Source organism: Scylla paramamosain, chromosome 7 (genome assembly GCF_035594125.1).
Source record: "Scylla paramamosain isolate STU-SP2022 chromosome 7, ASM3559412v1, whole genome shotgun sequence".
NCBI classification, from domain to species: domain Eukaryota; kingdom Metazoa; phylum Arthropoda; class Malacostraca; order Decapoda; family Portunidae; genus Scylla; species Scylla paramamosain.
In genome coordinates this window covers 17,998,877-18,018,876 of record NC_087157.1, presented here as the reverse complement: position 1 = coordinate 18,018,876, position 20,000 = coordinate 17,998,877, and the positions used below count along the sequence as shown (strand labels likewise).

The 20,000-nt window shown below is 38.7% G+C and overlaps 1 protein-coding gene across 1 annotated transcript in view; it reads right to left on the bottom strand.

The window, feature by feature from the left end:
• The window catches only part of LOC135102155 (receptor-type tyrosine-protein phosphatase F-like), a 96,335-nt gene that overhangs the window by 62,337 nt on the left and 13,998 nt on the right, over window positions 1-20,000 (bottom strand). The window contains exon 2 of the mRNA XM_064006945.1: window positions 10,239-10,292. Within this exon, the coding sequence (XP_063863015.1) occupies window positions 10,239-10,251 (13 nt within the window). The 5' untranslated portion in view covers window positions 10,252-10,292. The remainder of the gene's footprint in view (window positions 1-10,238; window positions 10,293-20,000) is intronic.

Here is a 20,000-nt window from a genome sequence, read left to right as displayed (position 1 = left end):
AGAGAGAGAGCATTTAATGAAGTTTAAAGACTCTCCTCTCTCAACACACGAATAACGTTCCTCAGAAAAATCCCACACACGTTTTCTTTCCACAGATAAAATCCGAAATGTCTTTTTTCCCTCTTACAAAAAAGAAAAAAAAAACTCTTATACTCAAGTGCAACAATGTAAACAATAAAGAAACAGCATAAAATAACAAAGTAATGTTAGAAAACAAAGGACAGTAAAAGTATATGTATTAGATATAAGTAATAAGCAGAGAATAAATAAATAAATAAAAAGACAAAATAACAATATAACATAAGGATACCGAAGTACAGTCTTGTCTCATAAAATGTCATAAGAAATAAATATGAAAGAAGGAACCGTCATATTTACTTTTTCATTGTCTGTGTTCTTCAGCGCCAATGAAATGTTGTAAAAAATATATAGATTTTTATCTGAGGTGACAGGAAAGACACATTCTCTCTCTCTCTCTCTCTCTCTCTCTCTCTCTCTCTCTCTCTCTCTCTCTCTCTCTCTCTCTCTCTCTCTCTCTCTCTCTCTCTCTAAGTAGGCATCACCCATTTTTAGCACTTAATTTCATTTTTTTTTTCCTTTCAATCTGCTACACATTTTCCCACTTTAGTGCTTTATTTCCTCATATTTTCCTTGTTCATTACCGCAGTTTGTTTATTTTTCCAAGTTAAAGCATGCTATTTTCTTTCCTCACTTTCCTTTAAGCATGATGTCATTCTCCGAGTAACTTCAGGCACCTACTAATATTAGATTACATTCTCTTCCTAATGTCACTTGTTCACTACGGCTTATGTCTTTCAATGTTTTCTTTTTTTCACTTCTTTCTGTTATTTTCTGGCTTTTTTTTCTTTTTTGTGTGGTGCTATGACTGTCAATGTGTGTGTGTGTGTGTGTGTGTGTGTGTGTGTGTGTGTGTGTGTGTGTGTGTGTGTGTGTGTGTGTGTGTGTGTGTGTGTGTGTGTGTGTGTGTCTGTGCGTGTGTCAGCATGTATATACATTTACTTGTCTATACGATTGAAGCTTTTTTTTTTTTTTTTTTTTTTTACTTTAAACTTTCTTTTTCATTCTCTCCGATTTTATGTTTGTGTTCTCTCTCTCTCTCTCTCTCTCTCTCTCTCTCTCTCTCTCTCTCTCTCTCTCTCTCTCTCTCTCTCTCTCTCTCTCTCCAATACATTCTTACTTTTAAAACTCTTCGTCAGCCTTCGGGAATCCTAAAACTGCAACAAACTGCCAGCAACACACTCAGTCCCTGTGCTTCCCTGAGCAGTAAAGGGCGGACGTTGTCATCTCCCGGCGTTACTCCTTCGAGACGCACAGTACAATATGTAAGTTCGTGTAGCGTCTTCATATTGACCGAAGAGATGAAGAATGTATGTCAGTACGTATATCAGTATATCTTTGACCTTCTGTCTGTCTTGTGTGGGTGGGTGCGTGATTGGATGGGAGTCTCTGTCCCCAGCTTATGTGCAATTTTGTGTATTGTAATGTATCTGTTTGTCTGTCCGTTTGTCTATTATTTCACACACAAACACACACACACACACACACACACACACACACACACACACACACACACACACACACACACTATCTCAACATTTGCTTTTTCCAAATGTCGCAAGAAAGAAAAAAGAAAGAGGAAGAATAATGTGCACGATATATATGCATGTGTATTGTGTTGCAAGACATCCAATCTCTCTCTCTCTCTCTCTCTCTCTCTCTCTCTCTCTCTCTCTCTCTCTCTCTCTCTCTCTCTCTCTCTCTCTCTCTCTCTCTCTCTCTCTCTCTCTCTGGTTTCAACACAATTCCAGTGATCCACACAACAATATACAAAATTTATAATATGCATTTTTAATTTCTAGTAAGGTAATTCATAGAGTAGCAGGAGAATTGTGTGTATTTTTGGCGACAGGAAAGTGTGTGTGTGTGTGTGTGTGTGTGTGTGTGTGTGTGTGTGTGTGTGTGTGTGTGTGTGTGTGTGTGTGTGTGTGTGTGTGTGTGTGTGTGTGTGTGTGTGTGTGTGTGGGCGCCTCTGTCTGCAACTTGATTCACAGGAGGAATCATTTTTTTTATGTGTCTTTTTTGTTTTATAATGTTTTGCTTTCCTTTGTTTCTCTAGGTTTATATGTAAAATCTCTCTTTTTTATCCATTGCTCGTGTGTAAGTTACCAAACATGAACATACAAATATTTTCGTTATGCGAAATTCAGTCTGTCTGCCTCAAAGTTTCTGATATTTGTCTATTTGTAATGATTCTATATATGAATGTTTGTTTACTATTTCATTTGGCATATGCACCCATCAGTCAGTGTGTCTATGTGTCTTTGTCTGTCCTGCTTTCTGAATGTCTGATGTGCTGGCTGACTCTCTAATGTCATTTCCTTCTAACATAGTACATACCTTTATTTATCTTAGTTTGTTTACCATGATTTACAGTTGCATTTCTATATGTTCTGTCCATCAATATACAGCTAATTTCTCTCTTTATCTGATTCATCGCTTACACTTCCACTTTCTTCTTATTTGTTTATGTATATTGCTCTTCAACCATCCTGTGTTTCTTCACTTACCTACCCATTCGTCGATGTTTTATCTGTATATCTCTCCCTATCTAATACTTCCACCTTCTTATCAATCAACGGGAATTTATCAACATATTTTCCCACCTATGTACTATTATCCCTGTCTATCTGTCTGTCTGTCTATTTATCTAATCTATTTTCTACTTACTGAACTGTCTATCTTCCCATCTATATATATTTATATCTACTTATATACCTATTCATTTATTCATGTATCTATCAATCTATCTATCCATCCATCTGTCCATCTATATATCAATCTATTTATCAGCCAGTCGATCTATTTAACCATTTACCCATCCAGCCATCTATCTGTAAATCTACCTGTTCAACCAGATACCTATTCATTAATCAATTCGTCAGACCAATAACACATTTCTCTATCTGCGCCTGAACATACTCACCGACCCATCTCCCCGCTCACCGCCACTGTACCGAGATAATGCACCCTCAATACACTCCTATACTCGGCGGCGGCTAGGCAACGCTATTTCGACATGTTCCACTAAGCATCCCTGCTTATAAGGGGAGACAAGGCCCTGCTAATGCTACGGGACTGGAGGAGGAGGGGGAGGAAGAGGAGGGGCGTCTGTTGCAAGCATTATGTCGGCGAAAGGAAGGATGGAACGTAAGGGAGAGAGGATGAAGGATGGTGGAGCAAGGGAAGAGAAGAGAGGAATTCTTGAAAATGGGAGAAGTTGAGAGTGAAGTGTGGTGGTAGTGGTGGTAGTAGTAGTAGTAGTAGTAGTAGTAGTAGTAGTAGTAGTAGTAGTAGTAGTAGTAGTAGTGGTGGTGGTTGTGGTGGTATAGTTCGTAATTTTTCTGTTCCTCCTTCTTAGGGTGAATTGTAGATTTTTTTCACTCTACTAAAAATTGTATTTTTTTTTTTTTTTGTCTTTTGCACAAAATAGAAAAAAAATCAACATTTCCGAAAAGACGGTATTCAAAAGGAAGTAAGCTTCTTCACTTGTCTTATTCATTATGACGTAACATTCTGAGGTAATTTGTGCGTCCAAAGGCACAGACAAAGGGGTGTTTGAAGTGGATGTTTTTACTAATGCTGTTATTACCCTCCTCCTCCTCCTCCTCCTCCTTTTTTTGCATAGGAATAATAATAGAATCTCACTTCATTCTTTCCAATCAAAACGCAGCCAGTTTTTCCCACACAGCACGATGGTTTTCCCACGCCAGCACAAGCACGAGGGCGTGTCGGTTTGGCAGTCATACACTGCTCTAGCTTACTTTACTAAAGGGTAGTTAATCTAAATTAATTCCAAAGCGATATGTAAAGACCTGAGGGAGTGTTTGTTTTGGTTATCCTATGTAATCACATGTTGTAATCCTCATTTTCTTCGTCCGCATTATCCTGTTATTGATCAACTTTGTGATTTTAAGTACTAGAGGTCAAAGTTGCAGGCGATAACCTGTGAATCCAGCCCTAAAGGGAAAGGTACACAAACACAGTGACCGAAGCTGTGGCCTGATTGACTGCCGCCTCCCTGGAAAGCGCAACGCAAGGATTCTGCACCACCCCTCAACAACCAAACTGTGCCTTCACCTGCGCTACGCACACACCACATCACACAACTATCATGCAGTTACACTCTCCCTCACAAACAAAAGTAGACAGACCACAACTCTTTCCCTCACTATTCTCTCAAGTTCTATGTGGTTTTTCTATACCACGTGGTATCAATTCCTGTATCTTGTCAGCTTCTGCTGGAGAGATTGGTGGGGAGGAACCTTCTGTACTATCCTGTATCTCCCAATAATAGTTAATGTAGAATAATTATCCAAACAGCCTCGTCAGTAACTCAAGGTTTGGTCTTCCGTTGCATTCCTTTGTATTCCTTTGTGTTCTTTCCTCCTCCTCCTCCTCCTCCTCCTCCTGCCTGCTGCTGGATGTGATGGCTCATGAATAACATGTGAATATGTTCTTAAACCACTCAGTGAAATCATAATTCGAGCTGAGAGAGAGAGAGAGAGAGAGAGAGAGAGAGAGAGAGAGAGAGAGAGAGAGAGAGAGAGAGAGAGAGAGAGAGAGAGAGAGAGAGAGAGAGAGAGAGAGAGAGAGAGAGAGAGAGAGAGAGAGAGATTCATGGCAAAAAGTAAATTCTTTCATACAAATGCACCACATTAAGCGCCTCCAGCGTAAGACTGTATAATTATCAGGCAGGAAGCGCGGCAGTAAACACGTCAAGTCTATGGAGAAGGCAGGGCGTGTTTCACTTGCTGGTCTTGCCTCTCACTTTTTTAATATACGTTTTCTTTTTTTGCTTTTCTTTTTTTTTCCTTGCATGGATTGACAAGGTGTGGAATAATAGTAAGAAAATACAAATTATACAAAAACTGAATTGGTGTCACTCCAGATAATAATCCTGCTCTTTACTACAACAACAACGACAACAACAAAAACAACAACAACAACAACAACAACTACTACTACTACTACTTAGTAGTAGTAGTAGTAGTAGTAGTAGTAGTAGTAGTAGTAGTAGTAGTAGTACTACTACTACTACTACTACTACTACTACTACTACTACTACTACTACTATTGCTACTACTACTGTTATTAACATTCACCTATTAAGACTCAGGAAAGATTTGTCTTTCTCCAACCCTCTGTGCTTCTTAAAAACATGGAGCTGCATTTGGAAATAAAAATTCAAATAGCTGAACACAAAAATCATTTAGATGCAAAAGATATCGGACGGTTCAACTTGAGTAAACTGGAGTAAACAATGCAATACATGTTTAATTTAGAGTCAGTATAAAATGGTATTCTTACATTTCCATATAGCCATTATTTATACTCACGCTCTCATATCTTCTTGGCGAATGGCAAACAGAGGAAGAAAAAAAAATCTTTTCAGTTGCCGCTTCCATACATACAGACAAAAAAAAAAAAAAAAAAAAAAAAGATAAAAAATTAAAAGTCAATAAAAAAACTAAATATGTTTCTGGAAGTGCCTCAATACTCTTAAAACAACTAGTCACAGGAAGGGGAAAAAACAGAAACAGGCAGAGAATTCCAGAGTTTACCAATGAAAGGGATGAAAGAATGAAAATATTGCTTGACTCCTGGACTATTGAAAGGGAACTTAAAGACTTCTATCACGTCCCCTCTTAACCTACGTCTCTCTAAAGAATGTAAATTTAATGACTTCAATCTCGCCTCGTAAGGAATACTCCTCATCCCCTGTATCCTTTCTGTCATTCTCCTCTGTACTGATTCTAATACACCTATATCTTTCCTGTAATGTGGAGACCAGAATTGCACAACGTAGTCTAGATGAGGTCTGACCAGCGCCAAGAATATCATTAATATTACTTCCGGCCTTCTACTTTTAACACTCCTAAAAATTAATCCTAGTACCCTATTTATCCTGTTTCTAGCCTCTATGCATTGTTTTCCTAGACGGAGTTCACAGCTAACTATAACTCCTAAATCTTTCTCGTACCCTGTAACTACCAGAGATTGTTCGTTTAATGTGTACCTACTGTGTGGGTTTCCTCTACCTACGCTAAGTACTTTACATTTATTGATATTAAATTGCATTTGCCATATGTCCGTCCATTCATTCATCCTAAATCTGCCTGCAAGGCGAAGGCACCCGTTTCTGATCTAATTAATCTATCTTTGTGTCATCCGCAAATTTACTAACATCACTACTAATTCCACTAACCAAGGCATTGATATATATTAGAAATAACAATGTCCCTAATACTGATCCCTATGGCACCCCACTGATTACATGACCTCACTCGGATTTCGAGCCGTTTATTACAATTCTTTCTCGCCTGTCGCTAAGCCATGACCCTATCCAGCCTAACACCTTCCCATCTATCCCGTGTGCCCTAACCTTTCTCAGGAGCCTTTCATGGGGTACCTTGTCAAATGCTTTACTAAAGTCCAGATACAAGATATCATAACTATCACCATTATCTACTGCCTCGTACACTTTACTGTAAAAACTTAACAAGTTTGTCATGCAAGACTTCCCCTTCGTGAAGCCATGCTGTGATTAATTTATCAAGTTATGTTTGTCTAAATGTTCCCTAATGTTCCTCGCTCTTATTAACTCTAATATTTTACCTATAACTGAATTTAAGCTGACAGATCTATAGTTAGACGCTAAAGTTTTATCTCCTTTCTTAAAGATGGGTACTACATTAGCCTGCTTCCACATTACTGGTACCTCACCTGACTCAAGTGATTTCCTAAAGACAGAGACTAACAGCTCACTAATAACCTCTTTGCATTCCTTAAGTACTCTGAGATATATTTCATCTGGTCCTGGTGTCTTGAACTTTTTTTAGCCTATCTATCTCCTGTTCCACTATCTCTCTACTTATGGAAATATCTGTCAGCTTCTCATTCTCATCTGCTCTAAACATCTGTTCACTATCTGGCATATCCTGCATGTTTTCCTGGGTGAAGACAGATGAAAAATACTCATTCAGAATTTTACTAATCTCCTTCCCAGAACTAACCAGTTCCCCATCTGCTGCCTTTAATGGACCTATAGTATCCTTATTCTTCGTCCTCTATTCCTGATAAAATCCCTTGGGGTCCGTCTTCACATGGCTGGCTACACTTAATTCATAATTGCCCTTAGCTTTCCTCGTTAACTTCATGACTGTTCTAACTAATTCATTATATTGTGACCTTAAAACTTCTTCACCTGCCCTTAATGTCTTATATATACTTCTCTTCCACCCTATATAATGTTTTAATCTAGCAGTCATCCATTTAGGATAATTTTTCTGTGATCTTATTGCCCTATACGGGATATATGCTAACTGACCTGTATGAACTTTATCTACGAAATATTTATACAATTCATCTACATTTACTTCACCTAATTCCCTCATCTCGGCCCCTACCATCCTCTCTACTCGCTCATCTACTCGCCTCGACCTCACCTCTCTCATTTCAGCATGACCTGACATTCCACCATACTCACACCCATATACCCCTCCCTCTCTCCTCCGCCCCTTCGGAACACATCTTACCTCCTCTTGTCCTACACCCTCACACCTCACCTCACCTCTCACATCTTGCCTTATCTCTCTCAACTCCGTCCCGGACCTGACCTCACCCTGCATCCGTTGCCAGTCAACTCCTTGGAGGTACCTTTTTAATTCCTCAAATTCTGCTCTCCTAAAGTCAAGTATTTTACTAGTGTTTTTGCTTCTAAAAGTTTCTTCCCATTTTAAATTGTACCTAATTTCCCTATGGTCAATGTTACCTAGCTGTCCTTCAACCTCTACCTACGTGACTGCTTCCTCCCTGTTAGTAAGAATTAAATCTAGAATATTATTCCCCCTTGTGGGTTCTACGACTACCTGTTTTAAAAAATTATCCTGAATTACCTTAAAAAATTCTGCTTCCTTCTTACCCACCATCAGACTCCAGTCGATATTCCTAAAATTAAAATCTCCTACCACACATACCTGACTGTACCTGCCTGCTCTATTTATTTCCTGCCACAGTGAGGTGTTAATTTCCTTTGTACTGGTCGGTGATCTGTACACTACTCCCACTACTGTACATTGCTGTACTACTACTGCTTTCCTATCTGTTTTAAATCTACTGTTAATACAACACTGTAATGTGTCCCTAACGTATAACGCGACGCCTCCTCCTCTCCTGTTTTCCCTATCTTTATAGAACAATGTATAACCATCTATCTTGACCTCTGGATTAAATACTTTTCCTCACATATCTAACCAAGTTTCAGTTAAAGCAATGATATCAAATTTCTCTACACACACTATTCTTCTAAGCAAGTCTATTTTATTCAAAATACTGCTACATTTTGTGTGGTAAATACTTCAGCTATTTCTCACCTTCCCTGAGCTAGCTACCTTTCTAGATTTAACTAATTTCTCCTATGTTTACTCCTCACAACACCTTCTTCACACAACCCTTTCCCGTATATGAAGTGAGTTATGGCAAATAATTGGCACATTTTGTGCGCTCGAGCTCGATCTGTAGTGATGAGGCGATAGTTGTGCGAGTTGCGAGGCAGAAACCTTCGCCCACATGCCGATAAATCGAAATATGCAAAATACAGCAAAAAAAGGTGAGTCTGACGAAGAAATTAAATAAAATAACAAAGATACGCCTTCAAAAGTTACCAAGAAGTGTTTCCGAAAATGAAATCGAAACTTTTATATACGATGGACATCAAAAGGTGCTCCTGGCCAAATCATCGTTGTGCCCTCCAGGGCCAGGCGGGAGCGGTGGGGTGTACAGATGTGCGGTAACAAAAATAGAGCCCCCTCGCTCCGCTACGGGAATGATCCCTCCAAAGATATTAAATACGTTACTAAATGATTAAGAAAATCATAAATTATCTTTCATTCGCTGACAAGGAAAATAAAAACGTGAGGAAAACTAATATTTTCAGAAATCTACAACGACGAGCCTCTAAAAAAAGGGAGACAAATAGTGTGGGCCGGCTCTAGTCATCAAGGCCCACGTCACCTTGACTTTTCAAGGCGACAATCAACACACACAGAGACAAATAAGAACACTTCACAGAACTATACAAGCTTTCCTCTCTTTGATTTTACTTGAATAAAGCTGCAACAAAGGTTATGACGCTAAAAAGTTACCTTAGGTTAGGTCACAAATATCATGGTGGTAACGCTTCCCGGGAAATCAGAGTTAAAAATAATATCAATACCAATTGAACAAAGAAAATATAAATATCTTTTCTCCATAGAAGGAGAGTTTTTTTTTTTTTTTTTTTTACGTGGAAACCAAATTCACACTAAATGAAATGTGTTACAGTAATAGTTTCCAAGGACACTTTATCATAACGTGCAAAATATTATTAATCTACATAACGGTAAAACACACTAAAGGATAAATAGACATACAAACTAGAAGATCTGATATTTGTTACCTAAAAAAGACCTCAAGTGAGGTCGTACATACGTACATACAAAAAAAAAAAAAATATATATATATATATATATATATATATATATATATATATATATATATATATATATATATATATATATATATATATATATATATATATATATATATATATATATATATATATATATATATATATATATATATATATATATATATATATATATATATATATATATAAAACCAACGCAAAAATGACAGCTAATTGTTAGGTTTCAATTGAATCTCTAAGTAAATATTTATACCAAAAAGATGACACCATTATAGAAAACATATGATTTCGTATCCTTCTTTTCTCTATGCATACATTAAAATAAGCACACGAAGACTGGAATACAAAAATTATAGTTTTGAAAAAGATTCTCGGTTAATCCTCAAAGGACTTTTTTCCCTGTAAGATGTTGCAATGAACATTATAGACTAAATTTACATTCTGTCTTCTTTCACATATATACCCTAGGAAGGCAGAAACATGGGAGACAAAAACAACGCATTGGAAAAAGGTTTAAACTAATCCTTCAATGGATAACACTACTGACACGATACCATGGAAGCACATCCTTTCTTTCCTTCACAGATTCGTGGGAAGCTGACAGGAGAAAGGCAGGCAACAGGTTTCCGTTGAAATGAAAAAAAAAAAATCCAAAATAGAGGGCACATGATGTAATGAAGCAGGTACTCACTTTCCTCCTGCATGTGTTGGGAGTGTTCACCGCGGCACCACCTGCCATCCTTTCCTGAAAATATCAAAACATCCACATAAAAAAGTGATGCAGCTTCACTATTCTAAAAAGAGCTAAAAATGAAGCATCATAAACAGAACCACCAGAAATCATTTACTGCATGAGTTAACAACATACACATGAACAAAAGAGGAAAGAATAAATACTGAACAAAAACACGAAATGTCATAAATAAAACGTGTCAAATTCCTCCAAGCAAGAACACATGGATACATGGAAAACAACACTGAAAACAGAACACACTTCAAACGCTGAGAATGTTAAATATGCACAACAGCTGCAACAAAATAAAACGAACAAACACCATTACATATATAACAAGATCAAATAAGAAAATAAAAAGAAGCAAAAATAATAAATGTAAAGCTTGCCAACATTCAGCGGTGTCTAGAATATGAAGGTGGTAGTTAAGTGAGACTGAAGAGGAGGAGCACAAGTCATGCTGCGATTGATGCATGAAGGCAATCAAGGGAGAGGGTCGCACAGAGGAGGCGGGACGCAAGGCGCCTTCAGGCCAGTCACTGCTGGTGTCCCTCGCCTCCCCTTCCTGCCTCGCTGCGAGGTGAAGGGGCCACTACCACCGCTGCCTCAACACTTACACTACCTTTGCGTCTCAACACTGAAATGCTTCAATGAATGGGAATGAACGGGAAAGTAATGGTCACTTAGAATTGCTTATAACAAGTACATGTTACTAAGTGTTTTAAATCAATCTGTCTGTCTGCGTCTGTCTGTTTATCTCTGCCTCACATGTTCACTATAATGCTCTGTAAGAATGAGCATCCCAATCTCTGTTGCTTTGTTGCAGCGCATCTATTTGTATTAATGTTGTGTGTGTGTGTGTGTGTGTGTGTGTGTGTGTGTGTGTGTGTGTGTGTGTGTGTGTGTGTGTGTGTGTGTGTGTGTGTGTGGTGTAACATTACGAGTGGAACAATATTTACGAGTATGGGTCAGTAGGTCTGTCTTCTGGTATATTTAGTAGTTTTAGGAAATCAATGACAACTACGTATTGTGCACGAAAAATGGCATACCGTAAATACGAGGCCATGAGAGAAAAATATAGTTAGGTCACTATGTTTGCATTTTCTTCGCTTACAGTAATTGTTATCACGAAAGAATATACGAGTAACGGAAGAGGCATACGTTTATATTGTGCAAACATTATGCTGTATTAATATCCCACTGACTAATTCAGTTAGACTTTTGGTTAAGTACTCACTGCAGGGCACGATAAACTATTTATTAAAGTATTTTACAAAAAAATTGTGAAAATATATTCATTGGAATGAAATATTCCAGTTTCTGCCGCTATTTAAAACTACTTTGTCCATGTCTGTGCCTGCCCGCACATCCATCTGTCCCTCTGTCTATTTGTCTGTCTGTCTGTCTGCTTCCTTGCCTTCTATTTTTGCCTGCCTGCCTGTCTGCCTGCTTCTTTGCCTGCCTATCCTCTTCAAGTTAGCCTGACTATTTCCTTCTTCATTTCGCTCTCTAATTTAAACTTCTTTATACAAATGAAATTAAACTTCGGGATTTAAATGGTCACTTTCTTTCTTAGCGCATAAACAAAAATGTGCTGGACAAATATAACGAAAATATTTATATTAAAAAAAAAAACAATAATAATATTCGAGCCACACTCCACAGTAACGAAAGCTTTCATAGATATAGGAACACATTGCAAAGATCGCACTGAAATATTATTTATCACCGTACAACTACCATACCTAATTCCCGGGAGCAGACTCATGCAGGATAGAAAAAGATGAAACACCAATAAATACTGGTAGAGAGTCATGAGAACATGGCAATTCATCAACGAACTCCCGAGAGAGAGAGAGAGAGAGAGAGAGAGAGAGAGAGAGAGAGAGAGAGAGAGAGAGAGAGAGAGAGAGAGAGAGAGAGAGAGAGAGAGAATATATATATATATATATATATATATATATATATATATATATATATATATATATATATATATATATATATATATATATATATATATATATATATATATATATATATATATATATATATATATATATATATATATATATATATATATATATATATATATATATCAGAGAGAAGGAAGGATAAAATGAAAAACAGGAATATAAGGGTGACGGAAGGCAGGCAGGCAGGCACTCAGGGAGGCAGGAAGGAAGGAAGGAAGGAAGGAAGGAAGGAAGGAAGGAAGGAAGGAAGGAAGGAAGGAAGGAAGGAAGGAAGGAAGGAAGGAAAGACAAAAACAAGTATCAATATAATAAACATAATAAATAATAATAAATAATAAACAAAAATAATGACAGGGAGATACATTACATTGCACGTGTATCTAAGAGTGAACATTACTCACGGCTCACCAGCACTCCCCGGCACACAGCTAATCCTGGCGCTAGTGAGGGTCTGAGGAGGAAAGACGCTTACTTTCCCTTGGCTTACAAACGAAAGCGTGCTCTACCGTACCTCCCATCAGGAAGCCACGCTAATTGGGTATTAAAAGATGGAGTGTGCTTTTCAGTATTTCTATTTCAGGAACACCGCCACTAGAACAACTAATTGCTTACTGTCCAAGGCAGGTACAGAGAGAGAGAGAGAGAGAGAGAGAGAGAGAGAGAGAGAGAGAGAGAGAGAGAGAGAGAGAGAGAGAGAGAGAGAGAGAGAGAGAGAGAGAGAGAGAGAGATTTCCACGGCAAAGTAGAGATAACGAGGAGATAACGACTGCACTTTCTATAAATACCTAAACCTGCAATTCATTACGTGTATCAGAATGTCTTCTTGCAAAGGAAACTACTCCCAGCCTCCCACTCTCTCCTGTTCTGGCACCTGATCCCCGCTGACGCCAGGCATGTTGTGCGTTACCCAACTAATTATTAGCAGTGCTCTCTCTCTCTCTCTCTCTCTCTCTCTCTCTCTCTCTCTCTCTCTCTCTCTCTCTCTCTCTCTCTCTCTTATATATGATCTCCCATGAAGGCACTGAAAGCTCACACACTGCCCAAGTATCCATATCCACGTGTGATCGTGACATGTCAGTACTCGAGGTATTCACTAAATCTTGGGGAGTCTGAAAGTAGATGACACTGGAGCTCTGACCAGGAATCTTGGATATCGTCTTTGAGTGCGTGATGCAGCTGGCAACAGGATGATGAGATAAAATCATTATGTCTATAAACTATAGGCTTGAGCATTCTGCAATACCGTTGAATATATATATATATATATATATATATATATATATATATATATATATATATATATATATATATATATATATATATATATATATATATATATAATTACCAGCAGTTTATTTATTTATCACATTACTATAAATGCGCTTGTAAATACAAAAAAAAATTAAACATTTGCAATACCCAGAGTCGTGGGTGTTGTGCACGTTTTAATGTTTGTAATATGTAATATTTATATTAGCAGAGAAATTTCCATTTCCTATGATAAAAAAAAAATGCATGTACACAAAACTGTAACAGAAAAATAGTGCGAAATGAGCTCTAAATTTCAAGAGTATTCTTGGATAACATTGTTTTGAAGTTATGTATTACTGTCATTCACTATAAAGGAATTGAATATAAGTTGAAATAAAGTAAATGATCCTAATTGTAATTGCAAACTCGTGAAACGCGTTGCTATACAACATTTATATATCACAAAGTTATCAACTACTATTACCTATATATATATATATATATATATATATATATATATATATATATATATATATATATATATATATATATATATATATATATATATATAGTCTTTTTACTCTGACAGGCGATGCTACTGTTACGACGACGACGATGAGAACGAGGACGACGACGATTAGAGGCACAGCACGAACGATGGCAAAAACAGCAGTGGTGACTTTTGTAAAGTTTAGCACCAGCAGCAGCAGCAGCAGCAGCAACAGCAGCAGCAGAAGCAGCAGCAGCAGCAGCAACAGCAGCAGCAGCCGCAGCAGCACCAGCAGCAGCACCAGCAGTAGCACCGGCAGCAACAACAGCAGCAGCAGTAACAGCAACAACGGCAGCGGCAGCGGCAGCAGCAGCAGCAGCAGCAGCAGCAGCAGCAGCAGCAGCAGTAGTAGTAGTAGTAGTAGTAGTAGTAGTAGTAGTAGTAGTAGTAGTAGTAGTAGTAGTAGTAGTAGTAGTAGTAGTAGTAGTAGTAGCAGCAGCAGCAGCAGCAGAAGCAGTTGTTCTGGTAGTTATTGTTGAAGGAAGTAAAAGCAGCAATACCAACAAGAGCAGCAAGATCAGCGAGGGCAACAGCAGCAGCAGCACCAGCTTCAGCAGCACCAGCAGCAGCAGCAGCAGCAACAGCAGCATATTAAGTGTAATAATCTCCAACAGATAAAACACGCGGTGAGAAGTAACACGAGGCATCCTGGACAAACACCTGTCCACCTCGGCCCTGCAGGAGCACCTCACCGGCCAGTGTTCTTTCAGTGTTAATTCACATCTCAGTCCTTTATGTATTGTTGTGCCGGCGAGGCAAGACGCCTTGAGGAGCGCCACGCGCCAGACATTCCTTCCCGGGCTGGTTTTCAACCTACGTCTGTCTTCACTTGTTAAATATAAATGTGTAGCAAGAAATACAATTACCGTCTTTCCTTCGGTATTTAAAACTATTAATGTCTTTATACATTTGGCATCCTTTAATCCATGCTTCCATTTTTGGCATTATTTTGGTTTCCTGCTGTAGTTTGTACGTTCATTATAAGAGTGAAATATACTCTCAAGTGTGAAAAATTGCGATATCTCTAAACACAGCCCATCACAGGTCAAACTTAGCCTGGTGCCACAGAAAGTTTGATAAAACTAGCAAATAATAATTTTTCTTTACTATTCAATGTTTTCTGGAAACAAAGGCAATTCCTGGAGTATGAGGAATCCCTGTTCTCTTTCTTCGTCCCGGTGGAGGAAACACAAAGACGCTCACTCTCATTCTAGATTTACACCTTCACCACCACCACCACCACCATAAATAAAATAAAAAAATACACATAAATCTCTTGAACACGTGATGCCAGACCTTTAGAAGATTAGATATATTTCTGGATAGTTGGGATGAGTGGACACAGGTTTGCAAGTCTTATACAAGAACTGCCGCCTTTGGACGGAGTAATAAGACAGTCTTCTGCGGAAGAAAAAAGGAGGAGGAATAGGAGGAAGAATACAGCAACATTCTCGCATGCATAGTTGAAGTTGAAGTGTGGATGTCTGAAGCAGCAGCCTTGCCTGGCACTTTCACAATCAGTCCCCTGTTAGCGTACTTTCCTTTCATGAACCCCTGGAACTTTTTTCCCTCTCATCTCAAGGCGTCGCTAAACACAACCCATCACAGGTCGAACTTAGCCTGGTGCCACAGAAAGTTTGACCAGTCGTAGTTTACATATATATGTTTCTTCCTCTGATGGCGGTGACGCTGCTGTTTCTTCCTCCGATAACAGTGGTGGTAATTCTTTTTCTTTGCTTCTTTTTCTTGTTTTCTTCCTCTGATGGCGGTAATGCTGCTGCTGCTGCTTCTTCTTCCTCTGATGGCGTTGCTTCCTGTTCTTGTTCTTCTAAGACAGTTTGGTGGTCTGAATTGGTTGGTGATAGGGTATTCAGAGTGGGGATAGTAGGAGTACTGCACACTCACCTCCCTTGCTCCCCAGTCAAAATTCAAGTCAGGTTGGTGGAAGACTGGGAAGGGTAGGGAGGTGCTGCACACTCACCTCCCATGCTCCCCAGGTTACATTTGTAACATTTGTCAGATTGGTTGTTTTTGGAGTTGCCGGGATCAGTCAGTCAGGCCCACTCAGTCAAGGGAAGTGCTACGCACTCACCTTGCCAAGATCAGAGGGGTGGTGGTGGTGGTCTGTACATTTGGAGTTGGTAGGATGAGTCACATTGGTGGTCAAAGCCAAACTGGGAGACTGGGAAGGGTAGGGAGGTGCTGCACACTCACCTCCCATGCTCCCCAGAGTCAGTCAGTTTGGTGGTCTGTTGCCAGATTACAGTAAGATTTGTAGGTCAGTCAGGTTGGTTGTTTTTATGGTTGCCAGGGTCAGTAAGGCAGGTGGTAGGGAAGTGCTACGCACTCACCTAGCCAGGACAGGGTAGGATGTAGGGATGTATGGATCAGGGTCAGAGTGGGACACAGAGTAGGAGGTACTGTTGGTCTGTACATTTGGAGTTGTTCTTTGAAGTTGCCAGGATGAGTCAGGTCAAACTGGGAGACTGGGAAGTGTAGGGAGGTGCTGCACACTCACCTCCCATGCTCCCCAGGGCCAGTCAGTTAGGTGATTACATATCTGTAAGTCAGTCAGGTTGGTTGTTTTTGGAGTTGCCAGGGTCAGTCAGTCAGGGTCAGTCCAGGGAAGTGCTACGCACTCACCTTGCCGAGATCAGAAGGGTGGTGGTGGTGGTGGTCTGTACAGTTGGAGTTGCTCTTTGGAGTTGGTAGGATGAGTCAGATTGGTGGTCAAAGTCAAACTGGGAGACTGGGAAGGGTAGGGAGGTGCTGCACACTCACCTCCCGTGCTTCCCAGGTGGGTGGTGGTCTTTGGGGTTGTCAGGGTCAGTCAGTTGGTATTGTTTTATTTTTATTATTTATTGTTGATTGCCAGACTCAGTCAGTTTTATTGAGGGGGGAGTAGGAGTTTTATTGTTTTTGTTTTATTTACTTATTTTTTCATTTATCTTTTTTTTATTACTTTTATTATTTTTTATACCTATATATATTTTATTCTTTTTGGTCTGGCAGTCCGTAGACTTGGGGAGAGAAGGGAAGTGCTGTGCACTCACCTCCCTTGCTCTCCCGAGGTCCGAGGTGGTAAGGAGGTTTTTATTTATTTTTATTTATTTATTTATTTATCTTTATTTATTTTTTCTTTTTTTTGCGTGGTAGGTTAGGAGACAAGGGAAGTGCTATGCACTCACCTTAATTCTTTATTTATTTATTTTTTTTCTATCTTTTGCCTGGTAGGTTGGAAGAGAAGGGAAGTGCTATGCACTCACCTTTATATTTTTTATTCTGTTAGGTGGAGAGAAGAGAAGTGCTATGCACTTACCTTTATTTTATATATATATATATATATATATATATATATATATATATATATATATATATATATATATATATATATATATATATATATATATATTTTTTTTTTTTTTTTTATTATTTTTTGCCTGGTAGTCCGTAGACTTGCCAGGGTTAGGTAGGGGAGAGAAGGGAAGCGCTGTGCACTCACCTCCCTTGCTCTCCCGGGGGCCGGTAAGGCGGTGCCTTCCTCCCCTGGGGAGGGGTAGGGAGGTGCTGCGCACTCACCTCCCCTCCTCCCCGTGGGCAGTTCCATCACACATGGTGATGGAGGGATGCTCTTTCAAGGTTTTTGTGAGTTCCGAGAGGGGGGTTCGAACCTACGCGCCCCTCACTTCCCTCACGCCAAACTCAAAGTGCATCACTCTACCCACTGGGCCACGAGGGCCCTTTTTCTTTTTTTTAAAGTTGGTCTATTTCCCCATCTTCCCCATCTTTTTTGTAAAGTTGCTCTATTTAACCACCTTATGTTCACGCCAGTATGTATTAAAGAATTATGATGTGAATTATTTTCATGACGTTATTTATTTATTGTATTTTGTATGGGATATGACCGCTGGCATCCCACACACACTGGGTTCCCAAGACTGTCACTACGCCATGAAACCCCAACGGTAAACAAGATATATTTGAACACATCATTTCCCTTCCTGTGTTCATGCAGCACCAAAAGTTCAATAAGAAAAACTGCTGCTCATTCTAATGTGAACGTTCATCCCACAGTGATAATTAGATAACTGTTGACTTGTGGGAGTATGTCGTGGAGTACAAATAGCAGTAGGTAAGATCAGAGAACTTTACAGAGGCAGGAATTCCTTGGTTATGAAGCAGCCTTCTGGAACCCTCCCCTGTGCTGCACCACCACCACCACCACCGACAACAACAACAATAACAACACACCATTACACCTGTCCATCCTGCAGCACGAGAATGACTCAGCCCAGAGAACCACGGATTGCTTTATTCGTAATTCACGTCCACTCTCAACATAGACATCAATCAAATTATGTCACTGAAAAAAGTTGGTGAAGCACTCACTTCTTCACACAGGCTTTACTACCTATCAGCAGGATGAAAGCTTCCGACTGGGAGGAAGGGCGGCGTCGGGAAGGATTAAGAGAGAGAGGGTAGGGGGGACCAGCGGAGGCTGGAAGTGTGTTTATGCTTCATAGGTATAAAAAAGAAAACTGCATGAAAAAGAAGAAAGACCTGTGCCCCTCCCACCCCTGCTCCCCGCGTGAGGCGATACGTGCTGAAGTGGTAATGTTGTTGTTGTTATTATTATTATTATTATTATTATTATTATTATTATTATTATTATTATTATTATTATTATTATTATTATTTATTATTATTATTATTATTATCATTAAAATTATTATTATTACCGTCATCATCGTCATCGGCACCATCATTGTAGTGTAGCTGGTTTGTGTCCTTTTATTTCCGCGTCGTATCTTGTAAGCTGTAAGTTTTAATAGTTCAGTATTTGTAACGATGGAGACCTTGTTTTTTATTCTTTATGCTCTGCACGGTGTCATTGGCATTTACATCTATATTTTCTAAATAACCAGGAACGACAACAACAAGAGCAACAACAACAACAACAACAACAAGAACAACAACAAAACAAACAAACACAACAAAAAAACACTTACAATCACATTAGCAGGAACAATAAAGAGTACAAACATACAATAAGACCAAACAACAACAACAACAACAACAACAACAACAACAACAACAAGCAAAAGCAATCATAAAAGAATAACATCCACACCGTGGCATTTCAACACCAGGAAAAGACTATTAAAAAGAAAAAGAAAAAGAAAAAGACAATAAGAATGAAAACAATATAATGACAGGCAGATGCGGGTGAGCACGAGGTCTGGGATATACTGTGTCATGTTAACGCCAGTCAAAAAAAGATGACAACTGCGACAGCTAACCCTTCCCCACTACCACGCATATACGCACCACAAACGCCACCACCACCACCAGTACCACCACCACCATCATCACCACAACACCATCACAAAAACAACCATAGCAACAACACGAGACTGACATAGGTTGGCAGCATATGGGGTTGAAAAAAAAAAAATATAATAATATATATATATATATATATATATATATATATATATATATATATATATATATATATATATATATATATATATATATATATATATATATATATATATATATATATATATATATATATATATATATATATATATATATATAAACAAAGGAAAGAAAAAAATAAACAAAATGAAAGAAAATAGAAAAAAAAATTATCTATCGCAAAAGCTTCCATGTTTTACTACAAAAGAAATAAGAGTGAAAAGAAACCAAACTTGAAAAAAAAAATCTAAATACTCGCAACCTTCCTGGAAAGGTAAGGACTAAAAAAAAAAAAAATCCTGAAAAAAAGGGAAAAGAAAAGAAAGAAAAAGACGAAGTGACCTGACGTATCATGTGGAGTTTTGGCGCAATATTACCTCCACTTCACGCAGGAGAGAGAGAGAGAGAGAGAGAGAGAGAGAGAGAGAGAGAGAGAGAGAGAGAGAGAGAGAGAGAGAGAGAGAG